General features: G+C 40.0%; 1 protein-coding gene across 1 annotated transcript; it reads left to right on the top strand.

Annotated features, from left to right (window-relative positions):
- The first annotated feature begins 2024 nt into the window (after nt 1-2024).
- On the top strand, nt 2025-12619 carry ERMN (ermin). Its single transcript, XM_067549887.1, has 3 exons — nt 2025-2416; nt 2809-2898; nt 10087-12619. Exons 1-3 carry the CDS (start codon nt 2170-2172, stop codon nt 10584-10586), a joined length of 837 nt encoding a protein of 278 aa, XP_067405988.1. The 5' UTR covers nt 2025-2169; the 3' UTR covers nt 10587-12619.
- The last annotated feature ends 4248 nt before the right edge of the window (nt 12620-16867 follow it).

The following is a 16867-nucleotide window of genomic DNA, read 5'->3' on the forward strand; positions in this document are numbered from 1 at the left end:
CCTAGGGATTCTCTTAGGACATCTGCCACTGTTCCGGTCTCTTTATGCCATAGGAGTGGTGAAAATGGCCCATAGTGAGGCTCAGCATGGAACACCAAGTGTTTGATTTTTCTTTAAGTAGCTACATTGGCCTTTAACATACAGTTGGGGGGCGGGTAGGGGGCATTTCTGTCCTTTCAAGTCATTCCATGGTGATGAAGGTATGCAATAAGTATCATGGGATCAAAGAAGTACACTGCACGTCTACCTCTCCTACACAAACCCACTAATAATCAATACAGTGTACTCTGTGAGCCTCACAGGTGCTACTGACAGCATAATTTGAAATCCACGAAAATGGATGCTCAGGTAAGCTACATTTCCGCCTCCAATTCAATGATGTTTCACCATTGAGAGAAACCCTGGGAACAAGACTGACTGCCAAAGAGGAAAATGTCACGCTTCAGTGCCATAAATTAGACCACCGGTTTAAGGAGGCCATTTGAACAAACACGAATGTTCTTTTTAATTCAGGGGCTACAGCAGCAGCAGAGTCTGATTAGAAAATTACCTCTCGTCCTTCTAAACCTTTTCCAAGCACTGTAGCCAATGTCTTTCCTTGTGGCTACCTATGCCCACATATGCTCAATCCACTTCCAAGAGTTTATACTGTATCCATCTTGCATGAACAGTTAAAAGAATTACAAATCATTTACACTGAACTCCTTTGTATGACAGTGATGAAAAAACATTGATTTAAATGTGTGAACGCCCTGCTTATCAGAAGCTTTCAGGGCTTTGGGTCCGTTTCCCATCACCAGCTCCCAACAAAACAATTTCAAATTCTGAAAGCCAAAAGATGTCAAGACATTGCATTGCACTGATATGAAAAGCTATTTAAAGCAGATTTCATTCTTATGTAAACTTGGCTTCAGATGCTAGGCTTGTGGAAGAGACTGTTAGGACAAGTTCAGCAATGGGCAGAAAATGTCCCAAGTCCGGCCAGCTGCTTCCCAGTGAGCTGCAGCAATGAGTTCACTCATTCTTTGTGAGTACCTTATAAAAAGTGTCTGTCTCAAACTCAGCTTGTAGGTCAGGTTGATGATCAGTGATGTACGTATTAGTCTCATGCCACTGCCCCTTTTATGTTCCTGTGATGTAAGCAATATTGTTGCCAGGACTAAAACGTGCATTGGTAAAATGGAGAAACTGTTGATATGTTATACTATGAGCCACTGTTCTGTGGGAAACATTTCCACCACTCAGAAATGTCCTGTCCTCTGGAGCTCGCCGTCTCATCAACTCGCCTTCTCATTTCAAACTTCAGCTCAAAATGTTTCTTTCCCTCTTGCCTGTCCTGCTGATGTTATTTTAAATTTTAATTCTCTGGTCTGATTTCTAAGTGCAAACGCTTGAGAGGTGCTTGTAGCTTCCACTGAATTAAAGAACCTTGGCAGGTGCTCACCATCTCTCAGGGTTTAGTCCTATCTCTGTAAGGCATTTTTGGGCACAGTTGGCCTGAATGATGCTTTACTAAAGAAAGTGACATTGTACTGTATTGTATGCAAAATATGTGCACTTTTTAAACAAGCTAGTTTATTCCTTACGAACTATAAAAGGAAGCCATTGTCTGACCAACAGCGTTTCAAGGTTTACCAGAACATAAACCTGGTTGGGAATGTTAAGCTGGTTACACATAACTAAAGATGGTCACTCACTGTGGCTTAAAGATTTAGAACAATTGTTGCGCCTGTTACAAGGCGAATGCACAAAGAGCCATTATGACAAGAGTACAAAATCTCTGTTTATTACCCTGGGGCTGACATGCTGAAAGACCCACTCTGCATGCCAGCACAAAAGCTTTGTTGCTTCAGATTGTTTGTTTATGTAAATTAAAATGGTGCATTTAATTATGCAACTGGAAGACTCTAAGCAACAAGCAAGGTGCTGATTGGATAGTTTTGGAGAACGGGACTGCTGGCAAATCCTAGACAAATCCTGACATTGTTACTCTGTTTTGCTACAACGACTGCAGAAGAAGAGAAGCTTGTTGACTATCTGAGGGGTGGGGGGAGAACGGTGAGAAAGGTAATAAGGTGTATAGCTTATTTTTTCAGCAGTGGTCGTAGGATACTGGGACTTCAGTGGAAGTGTACAACCGAAAGGAATTAATTGGACACTACGGTAATTATGACAGAAGAAGTCCCAATTGCATCCAGCATACCTGAGTACTATGGGAATGTATCCCCTGAAAAAGCTCAGCTGCAAGTCATTGATATTATTGATGAAATAGCAAAATCTGTTGGGACAGTTCCCTGTGAAAATGCAGGAATCAGTCCTGAAGCTCTGCTTAAAAATGAAAATCAAGAGGATAACAAGAATTCAGTAGAGAACAACACAATATCTGGTGCTCTTGATGGGGAGAAGCAATGTGAAGGTAAAGTACAATGCTGCCTCTTTTCAATTTCCTTGGGAAGAAAGCCCAATCCTTTATTTTATATATAGTATAATGAATAATAGACTGTAATTTACATGTTATCAGAAACTCCGCACACATAGATAGACATAAACAGAGATGAGATGATTCACAATCAGATATAAATTTGAACGAACAAGGAATGGAAGCAACTAGAGAGAGAAATTATTAGCTGCCTACAGTATTGCTACAGGCATGGCAGGATGAAGTGAAAAGTATGTGGCTCAAGAGATAAGCAATTTTTAGTTCCCACTTATCATATACAGGTGACAGTATGTAACTATGAAAACTAGTCATCATTGTTACTAACTACCTTCATTAGTCATTTTCTTACTGTCTTGTGTCTTCTCAAGAAAAACAAGAGGAAAACAATGCAACTATAGAGGAGGGATCAGCTGACATCCCTTCTGAGAACACGAGAACTGATGAAGAGAAATCAGAAGGTAATGAGAAATGCTGTGTGATATATGGTAAATTGCTGTCTATATGAAGATAGGATGTCTTTGGAAGAGAATAGTTACATGGGTATTTATTTTTCCAAAAAACAAGATAGGAAACTTATCCGAGTCCTAATTTGCAATGAGCCATAAATCACTCATGATTTATAGCACTGCTGAACCTTAGAAAAAATCACTGGTATTGCAAGGTACAGTGTGCCTGGATTAGGGTATCTGATTGTTAGTGTTTAGAGAGGGGATTGCTATAGTTACCTTTCTTTTTCATTTATAAGTCCATCTAACTGTAATATGATTCATTTAATATCTCCAGCTCTTACCATACTAGTTTGGACATGAATAGTAACCACCTCGTCAAATGCAGTACAGATCTGTTTAGAAAAATACAGAAAAACAACTCTGAAATATTTTTCACAGTTTAATCAATGTTGAAGTAATGTGAACATAGAGAATTACTATATGGAATGTTCAGGGATAGGTACAGAAGAGTTGTATAAATACTACAAACTAGAGTAGATGGAATCTTAGGATAATTACACTTGCTTTAATTAAGGAAAGGAAAAATATATAAACATTTATCAGTGGCTACATTGTATTTCATAGAAACTCCATAGGTTTTTGAGAAAGTAAATCATGATGGAGGCTTTTCCTTGTTAAGGTGACATCTATATTCCAACTGTGTTGCCTTACAAGTGTACAATAAAACCCATTAAGTAATCTTTCCCAGATTCCCCCCTCCCCAACACCTAGCCACAAGCACTTTATCTCTAAATTGCAGGCAGCTTTTTAGTACCTAACCAATTTAGCCTAATTAATACTTAGGACCCCACAGGCAAAATGTTGAATAGATCATTTGTTGCAACATTAAAGCGTCATTTAAAATAGAGATGTGCCAAATAGGACAAATAGGAGATACCCATCTAAATGTAGTCTGCCACCTTTGAATGGGAGAAGCAAGTATAGAATATGTCTTGAGGGAATATACAAACCACCTGTGATTAATCCAGCTGGCGACCGGATGTCACTGTTGCGCTGTAAAAATACTGTGTAGGGACAGAAGGACGAGATAGTTTGAAAACTGGTCTAATGGGCCTGTTTTGCCTCCTTCACTGTATAGTTTATTCCCAAGGCTTACTAGAATCCCGGTTCCTGACAAGGGCTGGATCCTTCTCCCACTGAAGTCAATGGCAAAACATCAATAGATTTAAGTAAAAACAGGACTGGGCCCTAAATGAGCCACTTGTAGAAGAACACCAACCCCTGTTGCACTGGATCTTCTAACAACACTTTCCCAAGGCAACAACACTTTCACCACAATGGTAAATTTGTCTTCTTCCCCATCCACCCATAACAATCCTCTTACCTCATCTCAGTTTCCAGTCTTCCTCTTAGTCATACCCTCAAGATCCCTAACTATTTTCCTGGCCATCATGGATTTCTCCTATAGGTCTTCCTTCTTCTGGTGTGTCAGTGTTTTCTACTTCCATGCTTTCTGCACGGCAGGAAATCTAGCTCAGATTATTTTCCTGTTTCTTTTATTACTTTAGAAATATCAGGTCTTGACTTCCTTCTTTTTTTTGCTGGAGGGACAATTTTGGGTAAGACCTGGACGGTGGTATTATTATTTATTATTTGTATTACAGTAGTACCTAAAGTTCCCAGCTGCGATAGGGGTCCCATTAGCTGGGTACTAGTGAGTGACAGCCTGCCCTGAAGAGCTGACAGTCTAAAAATAGACAAGACAAACAAAAAGTGGGAAGAGAAAAAGAGGCACAGAAACGTGAAGTGAATTGTACAAATTCACACATCAGTTCAGCAGCAGAGCTGGGAATAGAAAGTAGATCTCCTAACTTCCAGTCCAATGCCGTACATTGCCTCCAGTGAGGGTTACATCCTAGAAGGCTGAAACCTGATTTACAGCTCTTCCATTTCAATTGAGGGGGGCAGGGATATTGTGATGCAAGAGAATGTGCAAGCTTCAACTTCCCATTCCTAATTAGCCTAATGAGACCATCTGCTGAGGTTTCAACTTCCTGTGATATCACCAGTCTAGGTCCTCCAAAAATCTTGCCAAAGTGTCCAGCAAAACAAGGGAAATGGAGGAGGACGAGGAGGGGCATTAACAGTATGAACTCATGAGGTGCGGCCATCTTTCAGCAGCATAAAAGAACACTAAATGGCACAAAGACAATGATGATATTCACTTTGCAGTTCCCTTTATTTCAAATTCTCACCCACTTGGCCCATATACTACCATCCCACTCCAAGACCCCCTGGCAAGGCAGTGCATGAATGATACGTTTTCCAGTAGCTCCCAACTCTTTGTCAATGCAGTTTACCTTTAAAGGGAATGACAATGTGGAAATCATCACTCCCCATAGCTCCTTTCTGTGCTGATTGTCCCCCTTAACTTTAAATTAACCTCTTCTTTGTTCTATCTTTCCCCCTCTGAAATTCTTTCAGAACTTCCTGGTTCACTGATTATATCTCAGAATGTATGAATCTGGGATCTCACAATACTACAGATTGCATACATTTCAATGAGATTCCTGGTATTTGTGATACCGGATACTCTGACATCTTCTATCAACCAATCAGAGGAAGAACTGTGGGTAGTATTAAAATACCAACATTTGGTAACAGATACCACACAGTTAGTACATAGGTTCTTATTCTAATTATAGAGGTAAAGCATGATACTGTATCTCAGATAATCTCAGATTACTCAGTATGGTAATTGTTAGCAAAGCCCACTTTTTAATTGTGGCCAGTGCAGCAAGAAATACAAAAATAGTATTTCCTGTTTTTTCTTCCCTTGGAAGCATCAATGATACAATTACTGTTAGAAACCAGAGTAGATGAACCAATTGTCTGCACTAACAAATGAACATGTGATGACTCATCATTTCCTAAAGAGAAATCCGCAAATTGTACATTCACTTATATAAATCCAGTTAATTTAAAATTCATTTTTAATTCCAAAAACTCAAACCAGCAGGATACTCCTGGAACTACCGCTTTTCTTGCCTTTTTTGTCTTTTTTTTGTCTTTTTTTTTCTGATTTTTACATTTCTTTTTAAAAGCAAATTACATTTGGAAAAATGCCTGTCTGCTTTCACTCATATCATGATGAAAAACATTCTCTAAGTAATGTGTTTTGGAGGGGATTGTTAAAGGCTGACACAGAAAAACTGGAAAATCTTTTTGTTGCAATTCTGTTTTAATGTTTTTAACGGGATCCCGTTATCCTGGAAGGGTCTTACTCTTATGAACAGATGAAGACTCAAGCGCTGATAACCAGGAGTAGAGTATGAATTATTGGGGCCCAGAGCTATCAAAATTTCAGCTCCCCTCCTAGAACCCTTGGATGCACTCCTGCTTGATTCCATATTTTCGAGGACTCACTGCACTTTCCTACAGCCTTGCACAGGGTAGGAGAAAGTCTAATTGCTGTGAAATGCTGCTAAGTCTTGTGCTGAGCATGCTGACTGGTGTGCGGCTTCTTGTGCTTGCCCTTAGATGAGGGAATGAAGTAAAAACCAGTTATTGTAGCCAGGGGTCTGTAATGTGAGACCACTCCTGAAGATGTAGGCTGCTGTCTCTTCCAGAAGGCAAAGGTCCACTTCCAATCGGGGCCCCACATCCTGCCCACAACTATCACAGCTGGCCACAAGGGAAACAGTATTCACTCCTTTTAAGATGCATTGTCTGACAGATTCAAGGATTAGAATTCCTGCTGTCTGGCCTGTCAGTAAAAAAAATCCACATCTGAAGAGAGAAAATACCCTGGATCTGCTGAACAATGGTCTATTATAACTCATGGGACAAAATTTTTGCTGGGTCTCCTTGAGAAGGGAGAGAATGATCAAGAACATAATTTGCTGATCCTCCATTGGCTTAAGGTCCCATGCCAAAGGTATAAATGGTATAAACCCCTGAGACTACTCTAACTCATGACTGTCTCATTGTAGACCAACCCACAGGATTAGGGAGTCATAACTCATTTCCTAAAACTTTCTCCTCCCCACATCCCTAAACTGAGCAGAACAGGAATGCCGAGGAGAATCTGGCCCTTTATTATCTCTTAATCACTTTGCCTAATATCTCTCTCCTGAATGAGTCTCATTGTTGGGGATACGCACCATATGGCGTACTCAACACGAGTAAGGATATCACAACCAGGCCTTTAATGAGGAGAAATGGTTTTAAAACAAAATCAGAAAATTCTGGTAAACTGTTATCTGTGCACTTATAAAAAATATGGTAGTTTAAAAAACCACTCACAGCACAGTTGTTTGGTTACAGGAATTTAGAGGCTCATGTGCAGAAGCAGGAAGAGATTGCAAACTCCACAGGTTTAATAGTGTTTTAGCAAGATGTGATTGAGCTTGTAAGTGGAACCAGCTTCTTTGCTGTGGGTGAGGGAGTTTAGAGCACATTTGTAACTCTTAATCGAGGAGTGGAGTGACATGCTCTGCAGGGAAAGCTGGTAGAACCTTCTATCAGTAGAGGCAAACAACTGTGCAAGGAAGTGATGTTAGCTGAACATGGAACCCCAGTGTATCCTGGAAACCCTGTCTGATTTGCAGAATATAATGTCCACTGGAAGAGTTTATGGGGATGTTAACTGAGCAACGAAGGATGGGAACCCAGCAAGCTGTGTCATGAAGTTGTTCTTCTTTGGCTAAATAATTAGACTCATTGCAGAGAGGGGACTGGGCACAGGGTCTCCCACCTCCTAGGTGACTACCCTATGCACCAGGCCTTAGAGTCATTCTCACCTATGCTGTTTGGTCCACTGACTCTTTAAGTATTGAACCAAAGTGAAATAGCTGCAACAGGAGAGATTGAGGCTTCCCGCTTGCCCAGTGGTTAAGGCACTCATGTGAGAGATGGCAAATTCCTGTTCAAATCTATTCTCCTCATCAGGCAAAAGGGCAGACTTGAACCAGGTGCTCCCACAAGCCAGGTGAGTAATCTAACCTCTGGGTTAAAATTTAGGAGAGAGGCAGTCCTCCTCCCTCCATCAGTCATTTTGTGTGGAGTTAGGCAACCTCTGAGCACACCTACTGGATTGGGCCCTACAGATGAGCTAGGCGGTGGAGCCGCCTATCTTCCTTCAGTTTGTGAATCATGTTGGGGATTAGGCTTTCACATGCCTAGACCAAGGCAGCAGTGTGCATGCCCAGAGACAGAAATTTAGAAACCTAGGGGAATTTGCACAGCTGAAATGTAGGTGCTGAATGAAGTTAGGTGATTATACGGTTAGGTGGCAGTTGAGCTGGGTTTTTGTGAATACCAGTGGCACCTAAATTTGGGATTTAGGAGCCTGAACTGGCAGTTAGGCACCCAAGTCTTTTTGTGAATCTAGCCCCAAGAGTTCTGGTTACCTATGCTTAAGATAATTGAGGTTGACTTTGGTGCAGTGCAAGAAATGCAAGCTCAGCTAATGAAGCCTGTGGAGCTTGGCAGGTATTCAAACCAAATAGCTCTGGAATGATCCTGTTTAAAACAATAGATGTGCAAAAATGCAAAACAGCCTCCCATACCTCCAAACAAATCCAGCAATCCTCCCCCTGCCCTGTACATACTATTAATGCAATATTAATGGCACAAGATTGCCTCATAAGAGCCTAGGTTGCATTAGGGTAAAGTAAGGAGGTTATAAGATTTTCAAAAGCATAATACCTTCTGGGCACAGAGGAAGCAGCACCTACATCTCTTCAATAGATGTAGTCATTGCTCTACTCAATGAGTCCTGTGAGCACATTTGGGGAAGGGAAACCATGGTCCCACCCACATCACCAGCCCCTTGGGACGCTCAGTGCTGCTGTCAGTGTGGAAGACACACTGTTCCGTGCACTCATGGACGGCTATGGCAGCCCAGGCATGCCTGTGCTCGCGAGAAGGTAGAAAGGCTCCCTGTGCCCTTACTCACTCAGCACCCATGCGGGAGCCCGGCCAATCATTTGGTCCTAAGATTGTGACTGTGTTGACACTGAGAGAGTAACTGTGGCCCATGAAACCATTTTCCATTTCCTGACTTTTTGGAATTTTCTGACTTCTCAGCGCTTGATTTCAAGACCTTCACATCACATTAAAACTGATTATTTACATTTGCCATAACAAACGTTGGCAAATCATTCACTATATTTAGATTTGCTTTCACATCATGTCACAAGCCATCATTTTCCAGTTTCATGAGGGCGCCCTAATTGATGTTATTTATCACATCTATAGTGCTATAGATGTGCATGGCACTTTGCAAAACAAGTGAGGTCGTGATCTGTGCCCTAAAGAACTCATAATTGAAAGGCCGGATTCTGGCTGGGTCCCATTCATGTCAGTGAGTTATGCCTGGTAGCAATTACCCCCAGTAATAAGAGTTTCCAGAATCAGGCTCTAAACTGAGACTAGGAGGGGGCAACAGAATGGGGAAGGGCTGGGGTTTGAAATGGATGAAGACAATATGAACACGAGGTTACTTGGGAGAGTACTGCATACAGTTTGGGGGTTACACCATGTGGTTTATTTATTTTACCAAGATAGTAGTATATGGGTGTGTACACGCCAACACGCCTCCTTAAAGAAGGGAGTTGTTATTATTTGCATTACAGTACTGAGGCCCCAACCATTATCAGAGCCCCATTGTGCTAGGTGCTGTATAAACACATGATGAAAGACAGGTCCTTCCCTGAAGAGCTTACTGTCTAAACAGACAAAGGATGGGAGGGGAAGCAGCAGAGCAGCTCCAGGAATAGATTCTAGGTCTGCCTGGCTCCCGGGCCCCTCTGTTACCACACTACCTCTCCATTTAAAGGGCAGATGGTGGATGTGTGACGGCTGGTACAGAGAAGGGTATTGGTACAAATAGTTATTCTAGATACAAAAACCACCAATGAGCAGCTTGGTGTAATCAAATATGGTGTGGGGGCATATATGTGGGTGCATGGTGATAGAAAATCCAGCCTCAAGGTGTATTTAGCTCCTGACACACAATTCTCTTCTGGAAAATGGTTGCTCAGTTTATCTTGCATGTAGGTTGGGGGAAGGGGGAGAGCTGCGTATGGCAGCTATGGAAATCCAGGCTAAAATTCAAATGCAACTTTAAGATATTGCAGCATGAGAAGCACCCCGTCCCATACTTTATCCAAAACTAATTGGTTTTTGCTACAGGGCCCTGTGAGGAGATTATTCCTGTAAGCACCAAAGAATGTGAAACAACTAGACAGGAAGAAAGGAACGTAGAGCAACCTCAGGAAGAAACAGCTACTCATGCTAATAAGCCCGAGGAATTCCAAACGGCAAGAGCACCGGAAGAAGCATGGATGCTTGAACCTAAGGAGCAAATTAAAGCTGATACGCAATTAGAAGAACAAGAGAATGTGGAAGAAGAGGAGGAGGAGGAGGTGAAAGTGCAGTTGATAGAAAGCAAGAAAGAAAATGGTGGGGAGTCTCCTTTAAAGAAGCAAGAAAATGACAGGGAGGAATCCCCTCCTACCAGCCCCAGTTTTAACTTCCAGGCTGAGAAACCTGAGGAGCAGCCAGGCTCAGGGAAAAAAAATGATATCTCCAGACATAGTTATTCTAGATACAATACAATCTCCTATCGCAAGATCAGAAAAGGAAACACTAAACAAAGAATTGATGAATTTGAGTCCATGATGCATTTATAAACTGAGGTGGGGAATTTGCCTAATAAGCTGAGAGTTCATTTGTTTTTCCAAGTATTGCTTCATGTCATATCAAGTCATCATTATATCCTTTTTGTATGTAATTTCATAATACACTGTGAAAATTTAACCTCTGTATTTCATTTTGAAATCATACAGAAGCATCCATAGGAGAGAAATAAAATCAACAGTTTGCTAAATATAATACAACCTGATTAAAGTTTATCCACCTCCATCAACCCCCCCAATCCATCTTTGTATGTGTGTGTGTGCGTGTGTGTGTGTATAACAAGATTTGGGCAATAGAAAGTTTGAACTAATCAGAAATTCTGTAGCTGCACACACAAAATGATCCATGCCATTTGCCATTCTGGTAATTAGTTGGCAGCAGAACAGTTCCAGTAAAACTAGAGAGTACAGTAACAATAAGAAAAGAGACAACTGTTTGTAACAGCAGCGCTCTGTTTTGAAATCAGTTTATATTGGTGCCTTACAGTGCACTAAAACCACTTTGTGCTATCGCCAGTCCATTTCCACTTTATGCTGATGGGATAGAGGGCTAATTGCATAAACGTGTAAATATAGATTAACAGAAAATAAGCACATAATGTTTCATTTGACAAAGCAATAAATCTGCAAAAATTCCCCCTTCCATCCACACCCCTGTAGTGCTTCTTAATATATATCTTTAATCTGACATGCACAGGCTTCATTACGAACAGTTACATTCAGCATCTAATACCATTAGTATCATTTGATGGCACCTATTAATTTTCAAGTCTCAATAGCTGGCACCATATATAATTATTTTTGTAAATATTGGCATTCATTGTTAAAATGTTCATGTTTCAATTAAGCTTATTCTTTGGTTGATATATTTTGAATCTTTAGGAAATAGAGAATAATATATTACTTCAGATCTGTACTAAGTGGTTTCATTACAGTAATAGATATTTTTGTTTCAGGCCATATATTTTAGATAATACAAATAAGTTAAATGTAAAATGAATACAAAAAAGTTAATATAATTTTAAAGCTATATGAGAATATCTTCAGTAACTAAAAAGCAGCCCATTTTTGGTAAATATCCTTTCCCCGTTCTGAAAGCATCACTTGGTAATAAAATTCCTTCCTTTGTAGTCTGTGGCAGCTGTAGCCAGAGTGTCACCAGTTACTGTGGGAGGAGATGTAATTGTTTTCAATTCAGAGCTTACATGAATATTGTCTCTTTAAAAAACAAACAACAAACAGAAAAGAAAGCATGATGGCTAAACATTACATGAATGGTTAATTTATCCATTAGCAGCTGTGGCAACTAATCTCCCTAAAGCTCATATGTAATCTTTTATGAATCTTCCGTCAGTTACTGATAATTAGATAATTGCACAAATAGTATGCCATACAAATTGAAACTCAACATTTTATTCACACACGTATGTATGGTACATATTCTGTTTGTCTACCTGATCAAAACCCACAACACTGAAAATCAGTACTCTTCAAATTCTGCCATTTTGGGTCCAAGTTTTTCTTACAACATTTCTTTTCAGTTTTAAAAATACTCAATATTCTTCAGACTCAGCTTAAATCTCAGATCTTAATGAGATTTTTAAAGCCAAGTACGTTTGAAGCATCAGCTGTTTTAAGTTGTCTGAGCACATTTCACTATATTTGTAAACTCTTGAATAACTGCAATATGCATGAGCTGACTTTGTTCAAATGTTTTAAAGAAAAATTCACATTGGGCTGACACAAGCTCGGCAAATTTCATCCCAGAAGGAATTTGTTTGGGAAAGGGGTCAGCAACAGAACAAGGGTGAGAGAGGAAGTTAGAAAGGAAGTTGAAACTCAGTATTAAAGACAGGGGGCTCTACCATACCTGCTAGAATAACGGCTCTTTTAATAAGAAGTTTTACATTTCTAGCAGCACCAAATATTGTTTTTAATTTTCTGTCTGACATAAAAGGCAATTATGTATTGGCTATGTGCAAATTAAATAAATAAATAAAAGACAATTCTTTATTGTACAAACAAAACACAGTCCTCTTTGTACCGTTCATCCTTGTTTATTTGCTTATTGGTTTATGAAAACCCAGTGGTTAGCTCTTATGAAGTTGTATTGCTGTTTTAAACAAAACAAAACAAAACAAAAAACAAAACAAAAACAAAACAAACCAGACTTCATTCCTGGATATTCAAGTAAGAATTACTTTTTTTTTTTTTTCAATTATTTAATTGCTGGACCTGACTTTCATTTGTGCTGAGCACCTGTAACTTCCATTAATTTCTACTGAAGTTGTGGTTGCAAAGTGTTTCTGAAAAATCATCCCCCATCAAATGCACCATTTGAGAGTTAATTAACTGGCTCATGAAAGATGCTAGATACAGAGCCCTGGAGAATGAAGCTGTTATCCATCAAACAGGTATAGCATGGGCAGAAGCCAGGCAAGTTTCCCCACATTGCCCCACCCATGTGTCTCAGTCCTGTCCAGGAGGAACTGTCTCTACCGCTGGGAAGGTAATTCGGTCTTCAGGACCATTCAAATTTGAACTTGCTGCTGAAACAATCATAAAGGTGACAATTGGAGCCAGTTGTGCTGGTGTTTTTTATGACATAGATACTTCTTGACCAGAAGCTGGAACAAGATCACCAGTTCATTTCATATGGCCACCAAACAGCCATCAAAGTAGTCATGACTTTCAATGGTTGTCAAAATGGGCAACCTAAAAGTGAAAGGTGGAATCTTCTTGGAATGAGAATGAGCATATAGGGTGGGAAACACTGATATTGAAACTTCCGAGTTTCAGTCATACTTTATCCATTAGGCCACACTGCCTCTTATGAAGAGCCTCCCAATAAAGAGCTTACCCTATGGAATTTGAAAATAACACACTTATGGAACTTTAAAATATCTTTAGCCCCAAATCATGACATTTTTGACCGAACAAAAGGATGGGAGCACTTTTTAGGATGGAGGGACCTTTGGACCTATCCTATTCCCATTGAAGCCAATGACAATTCATTTAAATGGTGCAGGATTAGGCCCCATGATAGATGACCAGCTGGCACAGCTCAGCCATATCTTAAAGCCTTGACTCCTTTCCATACAGGAGAGTCCCTGTCATGTGATGTTGGCTCCCACTTCAGGGGTGTTTTTTTAATGGTTTTAGAAAAGCTGATAGCGATGGATATGTTTTTTTAAAGTTAACTATTTCAATGGCAACATTTTAATTTGGATTTTGACATCCCCTGCTGTGTCTGCAACAATTACCATGAACAACAACCAGATTCAGTAGAGGGAGGTCTATTTTCATTAGCTAAGCTAAGTGAATGGCAAAATGTAAATAAACAGCATAATTGGTAAAAAGTGAACCGGAGATTTAAAAGTGCTTTACGTTTTAATAATATTAACAGTGTTACCAAACTGTAACCCAGTTAAGGAAATGCTCCATGGCATTCAAGAGAGCTAGTGACACGGGAACCACAGAGACACTCCAGAACAAAATATTCATGTACAATCCTTTATTTCCATGTTTTCTAACTTTTTTTTTTAATACAAATCATACCAGATTTTCAACTTCAGCCTTTTGGAGCCAGACTACTTACATACATTTACATGTTGAAGGCCTGTTATCTTACAGCATATATGCACTGTTAAAACCCCCCATAAAGCACATTTTTATAAAAGACATTTGTTCACATTTTCAAAACATGTACACCTTCCTTATCAACAGACTAAAGAACGAAGCTACCATGCCTATAATTTATTTTCCATTTGAGATATTTACATTGCATAGTGTCCTTGGATACATATTTAACAGTCACAAAGAATGCTTTCAGGCCAGAAACAGTCTCATAATTTTTTGAATAGGTACAAATTAAAATAAAAGGGTTAAGGTTGGGTAGAGACGTTATGCATGGAATGATACCTGCATAGGACAATTCAGCAACTAACATATAAAAAAGTACCTAGCACCAGTTGTAATAAAATTAAACAGTTGAGCTGCCAGAGTGGACAATGACCAAGGGTCAGATTCTGGCCACTGGTAGATGGCTGATTTGCACAGCACACATGCCCAAAGCAGCCTTAAAGTTGATTTTAAGGGTATCTCTACACTGCCATCGGGAAATGTGATTGTAGCACGTATAGGCCCAACCAAACTAGCTTTGATCAAGCAAGTTCATTAAAAATCGTACTTGTAGACATGGTATTACCACAGCCCACCAGCCTAAGTACAACCCGCATGGCACCCTATCCCATGCTGCTGCCGCTTGCGCCACTGCTACTTCACTGCTATTTTTAGTGAGCTTGGTTGATCAAAGCTCGTTTGGGTATGCCTGCAAATGCTGCAATCACACCCCCTGATTGCAGTCTAGACACACCCTAACTGGCTAACTGGGGATTCTCTTGTAGGGCAGTTGGCAGGGGGATAAAGGAGTGTGGTCTGGCATTCCCTGGCTGCTGGAATGACCTGTTGGTAGTTGTCATTGCTTTGAACAGGCCTGTTACTGCAGTTAGTTGCTCCTCAGGACTGGCTCAACACCCAGATGCTCAAGGATCAGGGTCTTAACAAGTTTGCTGGCAGTCTTTGAGCACTTCCCTTCCCAAGCGCCAAACTGTAGTTCCAAAGATCTGGTCCCAAGTTGCTAGTGTAGTAGCTATGCTGTTTTTATGACTCATTAGAAAAGTTAGGTGATGTATGTAGAGGTAAATATTGCTATTGTTTTGGAGTGATCCTAATTTCTGCTGTCTTTGGCAAAATCTCTGGAAAAGATTGATGTGAACTTCAGTGTTATCGATTGCCTTTCTTCATCATCCTCTTAAGAATGAGATGATACTCTGACTACAGACTGGACCAAAGCTCTCATCTATGTATAATAACAGATAATCCCTCATTGGCAGGGGGATGGAATATGATTTAAGAGGTCTTGTCCACTTCTAACTTGACACGCAAGGTATCAGAGCGTTTGGTACACAGGTTGCAAATGACAGTGCAACCTGTTAAAGTGTTAAAATTGTTTATTTTATTTTTGAAAAGATGAACATGATCATCATCTGTCTGTATCCCAGCCAAGCAAGTCAAAGCCACCCATAGCTTCAGAACAGCTGGTAACATATGCATGCTTATAGAAGCGTTGCCAAAGGGAGTAAGACTCATTCTAATAATGGTCTCACATTTTTTCTGATTTGAAGTGATTTTCATTTGCATCTGTGAAATAAGGATGCTGGGAATGGTAATGGTTATCTGATCTCTTGCATGGGAATGTCAACGGATGAGTAGGGATAAAGGTGTTCTTCACTGGCTTGTGGGCTTGAGAAGGCCCTCTTGGACAAATACAATTGCGAGTGGTTCGATGAAACCAAGAAAAACATATGCATGCTTCCTCTTTGAATATTTACTGAGTATGCCAGAAAAATTTCTCAGGCAAGGCTGACTGGTATAATCTGAGTGTTCTTAACATTGTGTAACAGAACAGCAACAGTATTGTTACCACTGGTCCCTAAGGACATGCTAGAAACATTAAGTAAGAGATACCAACACTGAAGTGAACATTTACACAAATCTGGAATAACAGTACAAGTGACAAGACTGGAAATGTGATGTGACCATGACATATGACCATTTGGTGCCTGTTAAATGACAAATGATTGAATGTCAGCAAGCAGAATTTAATGAAATTCATGCTCCTGATAAAACATGACTGCACAGACAACATCTGTGTAATTTTTCTGATAGTGACTGCAGGCTAGTTGTATTAGGAAAGGGGAAAAAATCAGGAAGACAGTTAGGATAGAAGCCAACTGTGAAAGCTGTTAGGCAAATCAATATTTTGGCAGGCTCAGCCTGTCAAATACCGTCAGTGTTGCACCTTGATGTGAAAGACAAAGTTATACAGAGGCCATTTTTATTAGGGACTGTTCACACTTATACTAGTTTCCAGTTTGTCAGAACAAAACCATGAAAAAGGCCTAATAAAATGCTCGAGAAGAGAGTCCCATGTGCAAAATATTAAGGTATCCAAGATGTCACGTCACAACTGAATTTGACCCTATCAAAAATGTAACTACATGTTCTTTCACTAACTGATGACAATTGGTCCCGTACGATCCCCCCCTTACCATACAATGGACATAAAACACCTTTTTAAAAGTTTCACAGTATGAAAAATGTACATGAGGATTAATTCATAGGGACATTCAGTTTTGTTAACTGAGTGTATTGATTCCCAACAGCTGTGAGTGTAAAAGTGAGTTCTCATTTTTTTACTGCACTCCATCTAA

Source organism: Emydura macquarii, unplaced genomic scaffold (genome assembly GCF_026122565.2).
Source record: "Emydura macquarii macquarii isolate MOO-44397 ecotype Brisbane River unplaced genomic scaffold, CSIRO-AGI_Emac_v2 contig_1253, whole genome shotgun sequence".
In the NCBI taxonomy this organism is placed as follows: Eukaryota; Metazoa; Chordata; order Testudines; family Chelidae; genus Emydura; species Emydura macquarii.